The sequence below is a fragment of the Calypte anna genome, chromosome Z (genome assembly GCF_003957555.1).
Source record: "Calypte anna isolate BGI_N300 chromosome Z, bCalAnn1_v1.p, whole genome shotgun sequence".
Classification (NCBI taxonomy): Eukaryota; Metazoa; Chordata; class Aves; order Apodiformes; family Trochilidae; genus Calypte; species Calypte anna.
The window spans coordinates 51,171,156-51,185,878 of NC_044274.1; the positions used below are offsets into that span (position 1 = coordinate 51,171,156).

At 41.2% G+C, this 14,723-nt stretch overlaps 2 protein-coding genes across 2 annotated transcripts in view; both read right to left on the reverse strand.

The window, feature by feature from the left end:
- Positions 1–4,077, reverse strand: part of ARSB (arylsulfatase B) — a 67,583-nt gene extending 63,506 nt beyond the window's left edge. Inside the window, exons 1-2 of the mRNA XM_030467252.1 lie at positions 3,770–4,077; positions 1,366–1,552 (exon numbers count right to left, since the gene is read on the reverse strand). Of these exons, the coding sequence (XP_030323112.1) occupies positions 1,366–1,552; positions 3,770–4,036 (454 nt within the window). The 5' untranslated portion in view covers positions 4,037–4,077. The remainder of the gene's footprint in view (positions 1–1,365; positions 1,553–3,769) is intronic.
- A 5,631-nt stretch (positions 4,078–9,708) lies between these two features.
- DMGDH (dimethylglycine dehydrogenase) overlaps positions 9,709–14,723 on the reverse strand; it is a 40,363-nt gene continuing 35,348 nt past the window's right edge. Inside the window, exons 15-16 of the mRNA XM_030466679.1 lie at positions 11,143–11,277; positions 9,709–10,521 (exon numbers count right to left, since the gene is read on the reverse strand). Of these exons, the coding sequence (XP_030322539.1) occupies positions 10,306–10,521; positions 11,143–11,277 (351 nt within the window). The 3' untranslated portion in view covers positions 9,709–10,305. The remainder of the gene's footprint in view (positions 10,522–11,142; positions 11,278–14,723) is intronic.

Below are 14,723 nucleotides of genomic sequence, written 5' to 3' on the forward strand. Positions count from 1 at the left end.
TATCTCAAAGGAGGTTGTAGCAAGAAGGGTGTTGGCCTTTTCTCTCAAAATTCTAGTGGTTTTGAGCTGAAACATTCATCCAACATTTTACCATCTGTAGTGACATGTGGAACTTCAGGAAATGGCCTAAAGTTGGGCCAGGGCAGGTTTAGACTAGATATTAAGAATTCTTTATTGAAGGAGTAGTCAGGCACCAGAACGGGCTGCCCAGGAAGATGGTGGAGTCATCATCCCTGCAGGTGTTCAAAATCCCATGTAGATGAGGCACTTTAAGACATCCTATAGTGGGCACGATGATATTTAAAATTTTTGGTTTTTTGGGGGGAGGCTTTACAGTTGGACATGGTGATTTTAGAGGGGTTTTCCAACCATGACAATTCTGATTCTGATTTAAGTACCTGAGGTTAAATGTGAGGAATATGGACTTCAGCATAAATTTCTCTGTATCTGATTTTCTCAGTTGCAGAAGTCATTATCAACAGCTTGCATGGTTATCCTCAGGATGGTGAACAGCTTTGAAATTCTACTTTCAATGAAGGTGTTAAAAACAAACAAAAAACCAAAAAACAACAAAAACCCCACATGGAGATGGAAAACTTTGCTTTCAATACCATGTGGAATGAGATGTAGTGCAGGCAGCCTGATTCACACATCTGTGGAGCTTTGGCAAAACAAATAAACATCCAATCAATGCTGAGACATGAACTAATGCAAGAGGAAGAACAAACAACACATAGCTGCAAGCTGCATTGTAACACACTCTCACTTGGACAATCTAACTCTGGCATAGTCTTTTTGATCTGAGGATTTTGCTTAATAACTTAAAAATTCCTGCAACAAGCCTTTTCTGTGCTGTTTTTTATAGGGGCTCTCATACCATCTTCCTTGTCACAGGCTCTGGAATACCACTGCTACTCTATTCACAAAGCATGAACACAATGTGCTGTAACTTCTACTTCTCTCTCCAAAATATCAGCTCTGAGAAGTGTTACATTTTTTGCAAGCAAGAAATATTTACTGTCTGTTGTAACACAAAACATTCAAAGACACTTGTAAAACCAAACCGGTCACTACTCCTTAAACTTTCCAAGCATTACAGAACCAAATTAAATGCAGATCACAAGAAACAAACACTTCTACTTGGAGCCACTCAATAATCATGGTGTTTTTCTCACTAAGCTGAAAGGCTGGGGCATGTATTTAAAGCAGTATCTTATTTTGAGCAGTTATGCTTTGGAAACATGCACACCCAGGTATCGATTTACTTACACAACTAACAGAAAATCTGCTGTTCTTAGAACAGTTGGGCATTTCCCCATCATGTTTAACACTGCATTTGTTGCTGATGTGAAATCTAGCCATTACCAAAGTAAGTATCAAATCCTCTGTGGGTTGGAAGACATTCTTTTCTGTACATCCCTAAATGCCACTTCCCCACCATGTGAGTGACGTATCCTGCCTCTTGAAGTAGCTCTGGGAGGAGTTTCTCATCCAGTGGCACACAGCTGGGCTGGCATGGCCAAATTATCTGGTGTTGTAAACCTGTGTGAATCTAGCAAAGAAAAGAAAAATGTGAGATTAGTCACAACACAGCAAAGCACTCTCTAAGGCTGTTTGATATGCAGGTGGAAAAACAAACAAGCTACATCAGAAACTGAGGAAGATTAGGAAGCCACACAAAAGGGCAGGGAAGAGAAAGACAAAAAATTAACACTGGAGGGGTTTATAAGATCTTTCCAGGAAAAAAAAAAAAAATTCCTTTAAAAAGCCTTGCATTACAGTCTCTCTGAAATCTAGGAGCAGCATAAGACAAGTTGAATCTTGCCAGCACTCCTACCTCAAGAAAACAAACAAACAAAACACTAACATGAACTTAGGTGAACAAATATACACATACATATTTATTTACTAAATCTTTCTCCTAATCTCACTCTGTCAAAGCACAAAACCTCCAAGGCTCCCTTGACCACAATACATCAGATTTTAATTCTTCTAAGCACTACGGTGCAGCAAGCTGTCTAATTAATTTTTAAACCTTCACTTTACCAACACCTTGAACTCAATTTTAAACAAAATAGGTCCTGATGGTGAGTAACCAGTCTCTCTCAAAGGAACCAATAGTTATTAGTTTTCTTTGAAATATTAGCTGGGAAAAAAAGTCTTTTTTTAAAATATATTTGATTACCAAAAAGATTATCAATTCAGTAAAGACACAAGCTAGCAAAGCACTGTAATTTCTTCTACTGCCTAGAGAAATGAAGAAAAAAGAGAAGCAAATAATAATTAAAAAAAAATCTATAGCTTTCACACGAAGAATTACCTTTGCTCTTCTTTCTTTTGGGGATGGAAAATGACTATCCAAATTCCACTTCCAGAGAGGACCAGATTTAGACTAGTTTTTCAAATCTCTGAGAAACTGTTATTCATATAAATGGGTCAAACAAAACAAAACCTCCCATAATTGCTACAAAATGTCTGCTCAATTTTACTGAAAAATTGCTTCAATTTCTACTATTATTTTATTAATTTATAACAAGGTTAAAGCAAAGATGATTATCTTATGAAGTCAGATTTGTATGATGAACTTAAATCAGGATTGAACTACAAGCATTTCCAATTTCCACTATAAAGATCAGATGCAGAAAAGTTATCCCTATCCCAGTTCTAGTTAAGTACGTTCAGAGTAGGAATTGTACTATGAAATCAGTCAAAATGAAAAGTGTTTTAGGTTGCTTACATAAGACAATTTAAAGAATTGGTAAAAAAAAAAAATCTTCCTTTATTACTGATTTTTGGTACTTCTAGAAACAGAACAAATGTTGCTCAGAAAGAGTATCACTTAGGAACAATCTTCCTGTGACAACATGACATTGACATATATGGTTGAATATATGTCTATGTCTGAAGAGTTTCTTTGACAAATCACCATGGTTTATATGCATGTGCAGGACTTCTTGAGAGAAAGGGGAAGTTTCTGAAATACACTCTTGATAAAACAGTCTTTATGAGTTTCTCCTGTCTATGCTGTATTCTTCTGTCCTGCCACCTTGATTTTGCTAAGGTTGAAACAAAAAGTAGGGGAACAGTAGCCTCTTAAAGTCAATGTCTTATACCTGTGCAACTGAAAAAAGGGAAAGACTACAACTACACAGCAGCTGTGCACACTCCACCGAGAGGTGTATAGATGCTTACACACCTATGCTAGCACATGAAGAATGCACAGGTAAGGATGCATTTAAATGCTGCACTGGAAAACAAGATGCAGTAACACAGACATCGTGCTTATCAACTACTGCCTGCATATCGACTGCCTCTCTGCCCATTTCTGCAGTACATAACATAACATGACCATAATATTCTTCACCACGGGCTGCAATGCCTGTTAACACAGCTGTAGCACAGACTGCACCTCAGCTTTTCCGAAGCCGGGCACGAAGCTCATGTTTAGTTTACTGCCGAGCTCACAAGCCAAAAAGTAAGCGACATCACTTTGCATATAGAGTCAAGTGGTTTTCGTTGTAGCCTTCTTCTCATTGCATCTTTTCGCGCAAGGTTACAAGAAAGCCAAACTACACTCAGAGCTGCTGAACACTACCAGCTACCTGCTGACACGCCGCGAAGGGACGGTGCTGGGAGGGCTTCGCCGCCGCCGGGAAGGGATGAAGGGATGAAAAGGTGGAGGAGGGAACCCCGGCGGCTCTCCCGAGGGCATCTCCGCGCTGGGGAAACAAAGCCGGGACCGAGTTCCCGCAGGTGTCCTGCAGCCTACCTGGTAGCGGCCGGTGAGGAGCTGGCTGCGGGAGGGTGTGCAGAGGGGCTGAGTGTAATACCGCTCCAGCCGCACGCCCCCCGCACCCAACGCGTCCAGACGCGGCGTGCGGATGGCCGAGCCGTGCCAGCCCACGTCGCCCCAGCCCAGGTCGTCGGCCAGAACCAGCACCAGGTGCGGGGCGGGCCGCGGGAGGCAGAGGGGCAGGCAGGCGAGCAGGCTGAGGAGCAGGCAGAGCGGCGGCGGGACGCTCCCCCACCGCGCCATCCCCGACACCAGGAACTGGGCCGCGGGTACCGCCCCGGGGCCGGGCCACGGCGGAGGCGGCAGAACCCGGCTCCTCCCAACTGTGGGGCGGGCCGGGAAGGGACCTCAGGGGAGGATGTCTGCTGGCAGCAGACCAAGGCCACTGGAGCTGGGATCAGGAATAGCGATAGGGACGGGGGCGGGGACAGGGGAAGGGACGAGGGCCGGGACAAGGGCTGCGGGCAGCCTTTCCTAGTGGAAACAGGGAACTGTTTGCACTGCTCGAGTCAGCTGTGTTTCCAGGGGAGGCGGTGCAACAGTTTCAGTAGAGGGGATAGTGCGTTCTGGTACGAGTAACTGGGCTGTTCTTGGGTTTTTTTCATACGCAACACCCCGGCAGTTTATCTAGATTTAATACTGCCAGAAGAGTTTATTCTATGCATAACCAAGGTGGAGAAGCTGCAAAACAGCCGTGGCCTTGCTGCTTGCTAACCTGTGCTACATCCTGGGACAGATAAATTGCCACTGACACTGAAGAAGCAGCTGAGCTGTGCCAGGTGGCAATCGTTCCTGCAGAAAAAAAAAAAAAAAGTGCATAGCCTTTCCCCTGCCATCATCATCTGCTGCTTTCTTCTCCTCCCCTGCCTGACCTTTCTTCAAAATTGTGAATGAGCCGGTGCTTTTTTAATCATGATTTTGTTCATAACGATGACAATTCTTGGTCTAGGTTTGGCTGTAAGACAGTGCTGCTGATTGCTGTTGAGTAGCAAGGAAGTGAAGCAACACAGAAGCAGAAATAAGAGCCCAGTCAACAGGGATGTTTCTTGAAACAGGGATGTTTCTTGAAACGGGGATGTTTCTTGAAACTTTGTAATCTTCTAAGGCAATCTTGTAAGTGACTGCTGCCTTGGTTATAATTCTGATGGAATAGCTAAGATTGTGAGAGAACAAACAGAGCTGACAACTCTCATCTATTTTGCTCACCCATGGCATACATACATACATTTCAGTGCCCCGTGAAAGATCAAATAGCCATGTGTTTCATAGTTATCTGGAATGGTACACACATGCTTTTTTTTTACATTTACATAGCCATTTGGTGACAGGTGAAATCATATTTAGAATCATAGAATTAGCCGGGTTGGAAGGGACCTCAGAGATCATCTAGTCCAACCCTTGACCCACCGGAGCAGTTGCTAGACCATGGCACTGAGTGCCACATCCAGTCTTTTTTTAAATGTCTCCAGGGACGGAGAATCTACCACCTCACCAGGCAGTCCATTCCATAGCTTAATCACCCTCTCCGTGAAGAAATTCTTTCTAATATCTAACCTAAAACTCCCCTGGCACAATTTAAGACTGTGTCCTCTTGTCTTGTTGAAGGTCGTCTGTGAAAAGAGTCCAGTTCCCACCTCGCTACAGCCTCCTTTCAGGTAGTTGTAGGCAGCAATGAGGTCTCCCCTGAGCCTCCTCTTCTTCAGGCTGAACAGCCCCAGCTCTCTCAGCCTCTCCTCATAGGGCCTGTGCTCGAGTCCCTTCACCAGCCTGGTTGCCCTCCTTTGGACCTGTTCCAGGACCTCGATATCCTTCCTAAACTGAGGGGCCCAGAACTGGACACAGTACTCAAGGTGTGGCCTAACCAGCGCTGAGTACAGGGGAAGAATCACCTCCCTGGACCTGCTGGTGATGCTGTTTCTGATACAGGCCAGGATGCCATTGGCCTTCTTGGCCACCTGGGCACACTGCTGGCTCATGTTCAGTTTCTTGTCGATGCAGACTCCCAGGTCCCTTTCTGCCTGGCTGCTCTCCAGCCACTCTGTCCCCAGCCTGTAGCGCTGCATGGGGTTGTTGTGGCCAAAGTGCAGGACCCGGCACTTGGCCGTGTTAAACCTCATCCCGTTGGAATCGGCCCAGCTCTCTAGTCTGCCCAGGACTTGGACAGGAAGGCAAATGCTGAGTATGCCAGACTCCTGTATGCTTTCTTTTTGATTGACATGTCTCTGTAGAAAGTTCTTGCACCTGTCAATGAAGACGAGTGGAGTGGAGGAGATTTCTTTTTTACAGATCCCAAAGAATTCCCTGCTGGTTTGAGAACAACATCAATCATGAGCGATGGTACATTTTCTTCTACAATAGGAATACATGTATACAGAACTGGCATTGGAACAACAAGCAACAATACTGTCTTAAAGTCAGTTTTCCATGAAGTAAATTCCAGAATTACTGACAAGCTTGTACATGACTATGAGGGGTTTTTTGGTGGTGGTTTTTTTTTTTTTTTTTTTTAAGATGTGATTCATGCAATTCAAAAGGCTGGAAAGTTCTGATTTATCTTTAGTTGTCTCACTGGATAGTGCATTTTACTAACTTCTTCCATGTCCTTATTATAGGTAAAGTTCCACTCAAATGTTCCCGTTACCATGGAAACCATTCTTGTTAATTTGAAATAATTACTTTGAAAATCCACACAGTGCTGGCAAAATCTGAAATGCTGGTTAGAGGTTTTGGAATAAAGTTCATAATAGCTATTCACCTGGCATGTTTCCAAAGGGATCAACATGCTCAAGAACATCTTAACTCATAGTCCTTTGTAAAGGAGTGCCAAGAATTATTTGCTGGTTATCCTGCTCCACCAGAACTGGATAACCTGGCTGCCAGAGCTGACAGGGTCAAAACATTACTAAAGCCTTTGACATCATCTCCCACAGCATTCTCCTAAAGAGGCTGGCAGCTTATGGCATAGACAGATGTATTCTTTGCTGGGTAAAATAATGTGGGGTGACCAAGCCGAGAGAGTTGTACTGAATGGAGTTAAATCCAGTTGGTGGCCAGTCTCCAGTGGAGTTCCCCAGGGCTCAGTTTTGAGGCAGATCTTGTTTAATATCTTCATCAATGATCTAAATGAGGGGATTGAGTGCTTCATTAGCAAGTGTGCATAAAGCATTGAACTGGGTGGGGTGTTGATTTGCTTGAGGGTAGGAAGACACTACAGAGGGATCTGTATGGGTTGAATTGATGGGCCGAGGACAATTGTATGAGGTTCAACAAGGCCAAGTGCTTGGATCTGCCCTTTGGTCACAACTACCCCATGCAACACTACAGGGTTGGGGAAGGGTGGATGGAATATTTATGGCAGAAAAGGACCTTCAGGTACTGGCTAACTCTCACTGAATATGAGCCAGCACTGTGCTCCGGTGGCCAAGAAGGCCAACATCATCCTGGCTTGTACCAGGAATAGTACGGCCAAGAGTATAGTAGTGATTGTTCCCCTCTACTTTGCACTGTGTGGCTGCACCTTGAGTATTGTGTTCAGTTCTGAGTCCCTCACTACAAAAAAAAAATACTGAGTTGCTAGAGTGAGTTCAGAGAAGGGCAACCAAACTTGTGAAGGGTCTGGAGAAGGAAAAGAAGGAGAGAAGAAGAAGAGGTCAAAGGAGGTGCAATTGTTCAATTTGGAAAAAAGGAGGCTGAGGGGAGACCTTATCACTCTCTGCAGCTATCTCAAAGAAGCTTGTAGCAAGGTGGGTGTTGGCCTTTTCTCTCAAGGAAATAAAAATGGGACTTCAGGAAATGGTTTCAAGTTGGGCCATGGGAGGTTTAGACTAGATATTAAGAAGAATTTCTTTATTGAAAGTAGTGAGGCACTGGGGTGGGCTGCCCAGGAAGGTGGTGGAGTCATCATCCCTGAGAGTGTTCAAAACCCATGAAGATGAGGCACTTCAAGGACATGCTCTAATGGGCATGGTTATTTTTAAACATTTTTTTTTTCTGGGTTGACAGTCGGACGTGATCGTCTTAGAGAGTTTTTTTCCAACTGTGACAGTTTTGTGATGAAGTTGTACCATCTAGAACGTATACAGCAGATACAGTGCAGTGGCAGTCTGAATGCTGCTCCTTGTCACAATGTCTTACTGGTTTTGTATTGTTGTTCTTGAGGGGTTTTGTTTTGCTTTGGGTTTTGTTTGTTTGTTTGTTTGGGGTTTTTCTACATATTTTATTTTTTATAAAAATACTTGAGGCATTTCAAATCACACTCAGAATATACTATTTGTATCGGGTAGTATTCTCTTGAATCAACATAATAAATCCTGGAAATGGTCTATGTTCATTCCCCCGTGTTTCAGTGTGCGTTTTCTGAATTTGGGGTTGAATAATCTGGACCATGTATTGAGGTCAGTGAATTATGAAGCCATTAAAGTGGCACACAAGATTATGGTATCTGTGTTGATTTATCTTTTAACACAAGTAAGTGTGAACAGGGCAAATCTTGCCATAGCACAAGGGAACTAGGAAAAAAAAAAATCACATGGTAGTAGTAACAACTACTATGGTGTCCCAAAACTCTCTGGAGATGGAAAAAGAATAAAGGAAAATTTACAAAAAAATGTGTCTGAGAAATCTGCCTTTTGACACATCCTTATCTCTCCACATGCAGAAATGACAATATTTCAGAAAATTTCCTGGATGATCAACTGTCATTTCTTCATCTCATTACAGAGTTGCCTCCTTTCTTATGTAACAGGGTTACAGAAGAGTTTAAACCTGTCCCTGTCAGTCTTTCAACCCTGGTATTTCTGTTTGACTGGTTAGAACCCCTCTTCAAAGACAAGTGTACTGCTTAAATATTCTTGCTTCTATTAAATTTCTCTTGCTGCATCTTGACACCACAAGTTTATGCAACACTGTTACACAACACATACAGTAAAGAAGCATCAGTAGGAAACCACAAAACCTCCTCTCCTTCTGCCCCCCCAGAGCCTGTTCAACATACCTCTTACAGTACACTCCAGGGCATGGTGTCTGGTGAATTTGCATGTTCTTGGGAAATACTGAAATTCAAAACTATTTTCCTAAATGAAAGAGTATTTAATTGTGTTACATTTTTTTCAATACTTAAGGGAACATAGAAGGCAACTGTCTCATTACAAATAGTTTCACTTTTAGAAAAAGTAACCTCTCCCATTGGTTTGGCAATGTAGAACTATATCGCTTATGAAAGCACAACAGAGAATCATTTCTGCAGGGCTTTTCACTCAACATGCAAACCTGCCAAAGCTTATATATTTTATTTTGACCTGTTATTCAGAATAGGATGATGCAATGCCAGCTTACTTAAGCAACAGCTAAATGTTCATTATTCAAACTGTGTTTCTCCTGGTATATTCTATTTATACGTTTGCTTCTTTGCTAAAGATTTAAAGGCAGTGACTCCTTTTGGAGTCCTTTGGACATTTTTCATACTCATGCATACTTTGAAAAGGTTTGCCTAAAGCCTATATGGGAGTGTTACTCTTTGTAAATTGGAAATTATGACATGGATCTTTTTCAAAATAATTGTTGAGCATATGACAGAATTCAGAAGAGTGTATTAAAAAATCAGTGTGTTCCCATCATTTACATTATCCCAGTCCTGCTTATTTGGGTTACTGAATAAAACTCAATAAAGCTCTTCTGCTGTGTACTTAATTGTGGGGTTTTTTTCATTGTTAATATTTCTGTGTAAAACATATGGTCCCTACAGCTCTTCAATCCATAGTTAACAGGAAAAGGAAGAACAGAAATTCTCTGGTGTCAGGTTAGCTCTTCCAGTTCAGAAGAGTAAAACCATGACACAGTGCTTTAAGTGCTGTTAAAAATTAAGCAATAACATCCTATTATGATTCATATAAAATAATGAAAAATGGGCTTCTTAGATTTTTATTTTCTGTGAGAATTTCTGCCAGGGCATCACTTTGGAAAAAGATGTTAATAAGTGCCTTTTGCCTTTAATATTGCTTTTATTATTTTAATGATTGCTGGGATGTATTTCCATTCCTTAGAAAGCATTCTGTACATAACAAGTGGTATTATTTTAATGGAAAGTTTGTAATGTCATGTTGTAAGGAGCCAGGAGAAGCTATTTTACAGGTAGAGGAGGAACTGTGAGGATCAAGATGGGAAGATTTGCTATTGGTCGATGCCACAAGCAACTTTCTCTTCTGCATTGCTTCAGATCTGTCAGCCCGTGTAAGAGCACAATGAATCAAGGATCAACTAATTCCCAGCCCCTTTCTGCTCTCAAGTGCTGCTCAGAACACATACCAGGTCATGAACTATGCCCAGACATCTGATAGCCTGAAGAACCCATGCAAAGGAGCAAGAGGGTAACGCCACGGAATTTCTCACTGATGTGTGATAGAGCCAATGATGTGTTTAGTAATTAGGAAATCTAAGTAGTTTGTTTTTCTTAACGTCATGCACACAAAGGAACTATTTCCTACTGCACAGTTTGTTATATCCTCATGTTGTGTTTATATTTTGGGACTTCCACCCCTTCTCTGAAGGCGCATTCTTGTTGGTTCAGTCATCATTAGTGGCTCTTGTCTGATGGTTGCTGGATAATTTTTTCCTAAAAGTTCAACTTCCAGTTTCTGTCCAACTTTGCTGAGTTCTGTGGGAACATATGCAAAAGCCAGACTCTGCTGAGCACTGTAACTGAAACATCCAGATGTGGTGTTGCCAATAACCTGACAAAACACAACCCGTTTGCCATTAATTCCAAGATGCAGCAAGGTTTAATTAAAAAACAAACGAGCAAACAAAAAACAACCAATCAACAGGACAAACAATTATACAACTTATATACTAGTTTTATTATATAAACCAGACATCAATGAAGTTTCAAGTGTGTCATGATGTTCATAATATTTTCTGCTGTAGGTGTCATCACTTAAACTGGAAAAAGTTTGCTCCTGGAAAAAAAGTCTGCCCCTATTGTGTTCAGTTAAGTTTTTACTGGAACAAATGTTATGCACATGCCTATGTTTGTTATATACAATAATTTAACTGTCTGTGAGCATTTCAACACAAATCTGTGCTGACATGTCGGCCTACACTGATGTTGTTTTGTTTCTTTTAAGTGAATAGCAAAAGTTTTGTTTTGATAGCAGTGAACTTGCAGGAGGAAATAATGGATGAGTTAAAACTTTAGACTGTTCTGGCTCTGGTTTTTGTGACTTCATGGTATTTCACATTTTTCATTGTAAATATTTTGTTAGCCTTTGCTTCCTGCTTGAAGGGTAGAAAATTATTATCTTAGCTTCAAATTGTTCTGTACCAGTAAAACAAAAGTATTGCATTCACCTTACCTTGCCATTATGCCACACACTTTCATTTCCCTCTGGATCAACATTATCAGTTTCCAGGGTGAGATACACCAGTCGTCGTTTGAGCTGATTTGCTTTAATCTGCTTCAATGCTTGCTTTCCTGTAAAGTCTGCTGACTGGGGAAAAAAAAAAAAAAAAAAAAGAGAGAGAGAGAAAATATAAAGATGATACGTGGTTATTTGTGTCCTGTGATAAGTTTAGAGATACATATGTTCAAATATGTCTATTTTTTTGTTTGTTTTCTTATCAGAGAAGTATTCTGTATGAAATAGAGATTGAATGAAATCTTTGAAAGATATTGTATCTTGGTACCTTTCTTTTATATTGGCACATTATAAATTGGTAACTTTTTTGAGTATATTAGTTTTGCTAGATTTGAGAACCTTAATATAATTCCAAGTGTAGTAGAAAGACATATGTAATAAGAAGTGTGTTATGAGACTGTCTGCTTAAAGTTATAAGCCAGAAGATGGTGTTTCATTTCAGTTTCTTTAAATAAAATAGAATACCAACCCAAATCATAAAGTCCTGGCCTCACTGTGTGGACACATGTCCACTTTGATGGCATTCGCAAACATGATAGCAACTTGTTAATGTTCCACTTCCGTGTCTTTGCCAGGCTGCAGAGCTGGCACTTTGCTCCATACACTTGTTTTACACTATGTATGTCTTTATGTATGTCTTTTTTTGCCTAAAAAAACCCCAGATTCTTTTATTTCTAGAAGCAAATTGCATAAATGTGTGTCAAGTATAGGGGGAGCCATCAGTAAGTCTCTGAATCCTAAGTGGGTATATAAGATACCATTTATTGTATGTGATAATGTTCAGCTGGTTCCAATGAGCTAGACTGATTCCATGGCCAGGATCCCAGGTATGAGCTTATTTTGCCTAAAAGTGGCTGTGAACCTGACACCTCATGATGTTATTTCCTAATTCTTAAAAGAAACTCAGGTAATTTCCTGATTTAGTTGGGTGGGTAGACAATAATTCAAGAAAAAAAAAAAAGCCATAGAAAAAAAAGTTATTATAAACTTCATGGTCCTGGACAAGAATGCCTTAAGAACCAAGAGCAAGCCTCTTTCAAGGGTCCTGACAGTTCAGACAAGAGGATTAAATAGTAATCAGGCTGGCTATTGTTATCAGTAATAATTGTTCAGAAAATATTAGCAATACTGGCTTATAAACTCTACCTATTAATTTTTTCTTTAAAGATACAGATCAGGCAGAATGAGAGCTTTGTATTCAATCAATTTGCCAGATCTACACCAGCCTGCCCCCAGGGGCAGGAAACACAGTAACATTCTCTGGGATGGTGAATAGCATATTTTAAGACATTTAATCTTAGGACATTGTGACAGCTCTAGTATGTCTAAAGCAGGAATTATTTTAATTTGATGAGTGCTTAAGAGAAAAGAAGGAAAATATTGTTGAAGATGTAAAAAATACTGTTTCTGGTAATGTTTTTTTAAATTTCTGTAGAGAATTATTGCACTGTCTGAATTACAAGCATCACACACTGTACTTGGTATAGATTTTGGCTCAGTTGCTTTATCAGTTCTTATTTCTGTTGTTCCTGTTCAGGTTCATATGTCTGTGCATAGGCTGAAAGAAATTACTAAAGCAAGGAAGAGTTTTTGAACTTTGAGAGATTAACACTCTCTAAGCAGTTGTGGGCAACAGTTTATGAACCAGTTACAGAGCAGTTAGTATGAAAATCGAGGCAGATCAGCTAAGGATAAGGCATATAAAGATTGTAGATTGCAACTTTGGGGAAAAGACAGTATGTAATTCAGCCCAGATCAGAAAAAGAAGGGACTGTGAGGATTCATTTTTGAAGACAACTTTCAAGATGCTGCTGAAAAAGATGAAGCAAAGATCTCAGACAATAACTAGCAGCTTGTAGACCCCTCTCACTTTTCATACAATTACATTTCTACTACACAGGAACTTTTATGAAGGGAACACCTTTTATGAAGGGAACAACTAAAAACACAAATCACAGAAGTGTAGAATTGTTTGAATTACAGGGGTGGTGCATCTCCCACCTCTCTGGGCAACTTCTTTCAGTGTTTCATCACACTCATCATGAAAAGTTTCTTCCTTATGTCTAGTCTGAATCTACACTCTTTCAGTTTAAACCCATTACCTCTTGCACTGTTGCAACAGGCTAAAAAGTTGGTCCCCATCTTTCTTATAAGCCCATTTAAGTACTGAAAGGCCACAATAAGGTCTTCCTGGAGACACTGGAGACTTCTCTTTTCAGACTGAACACGCCAAACTCACAGGAATGGTGCTTGAGCCTTCTGATGACTTTTGTGGACCTCTTCTGAACTCACTTGAACAGGTCCAGGTCTTTCTTGTACTGAGGACTCCAGGAGTGGATGCTACAGGTGGGGTATCACCAGAGCAGAGTAGAGAAGCAGAATCACCTCCCTTGACTTGCTGGCCATGCTTCTTTTGACACAGCCCAGAATACATCAAAGCCTTTGCATGCACATTGCTGACTTGTGTCCAGTTTTTGATCCACCAGTAGTCCTAAATCCTTTCCACAAGACTGCTCTCAATCCCTTCATCCTCCAGTCTTTATTGATACTGCAGGTTGCCATGACCCAGGTGCAGGATTTTACATTTGGCCTTGTTGAACCTCCTGAGGTTGACATGAGCCCACTTATAATGCTTGCCCAAGTTTCTCTGGGCAATATGCGAGTCCCTCAGGCATGTCAGCTACCCCACTCAGCTTGGTGTCTGTCACCTGAAAATTTCCTTGGAGTTGTGCTCAATCATACTGTCTGTGTTACTGATGAATATATGAAGCAGTACTGGTCCCAGTATGAACCCCAGAGTGATACCTGTCTCCATCTGGACATTGAACCACTGACCACTACCCTCTGGATGTGAGTAATCTATTCCTCATCCACCAAACAATCCATCTATTAAATCCATCTCTCTCCAAATTAGAGACAAGGAGGTTATGGGAGTCGGTGACAAAGGCCTTACAAAAGTTTAGGTAGAAGACATCTATAGCTCTTCCCTTGCCCACTGCTGGGCATGCTGTGTACCACAGCATTGACACACAGACTAAAATGTTTTTCATGATGTAGAAATGTCAAGAAGTAAGTATCCTGCTGGTACACTTAGCACTGAATCAACTTCTTCCTATATGTGCTAATGGATTAGCTGGTATTTAGTCTTGGGGAATGTGACTGTGGTACTGGACACAAATATCCAAATATGATGACATATACCCTGAGGCCTTCCATTTTTTCAGCTGCTGCTCTGGGAGAGGTTAGGTCTCACTTCAGTCCTGTGTCATTTTTGCCAACCCAGTGGGGATGTAACTGATACCCATCTAACGCATCTAACAGAGCAGTATGAATGTCTGTGAATTCCCATTTTTAGGTCTCTTAGGAATATGTAAGTGGAAACAAACAGGACTCTCTGACCAGCTTTTGACAGCATTTTTCTACTCTGCCCTTTTCCTTAGCCAAGTCATATAGTTTTCTAGAGGGCAGAATTGTAATCGGTGACCTTAGGAATGCATTATCACACAGCACTGCAGTAC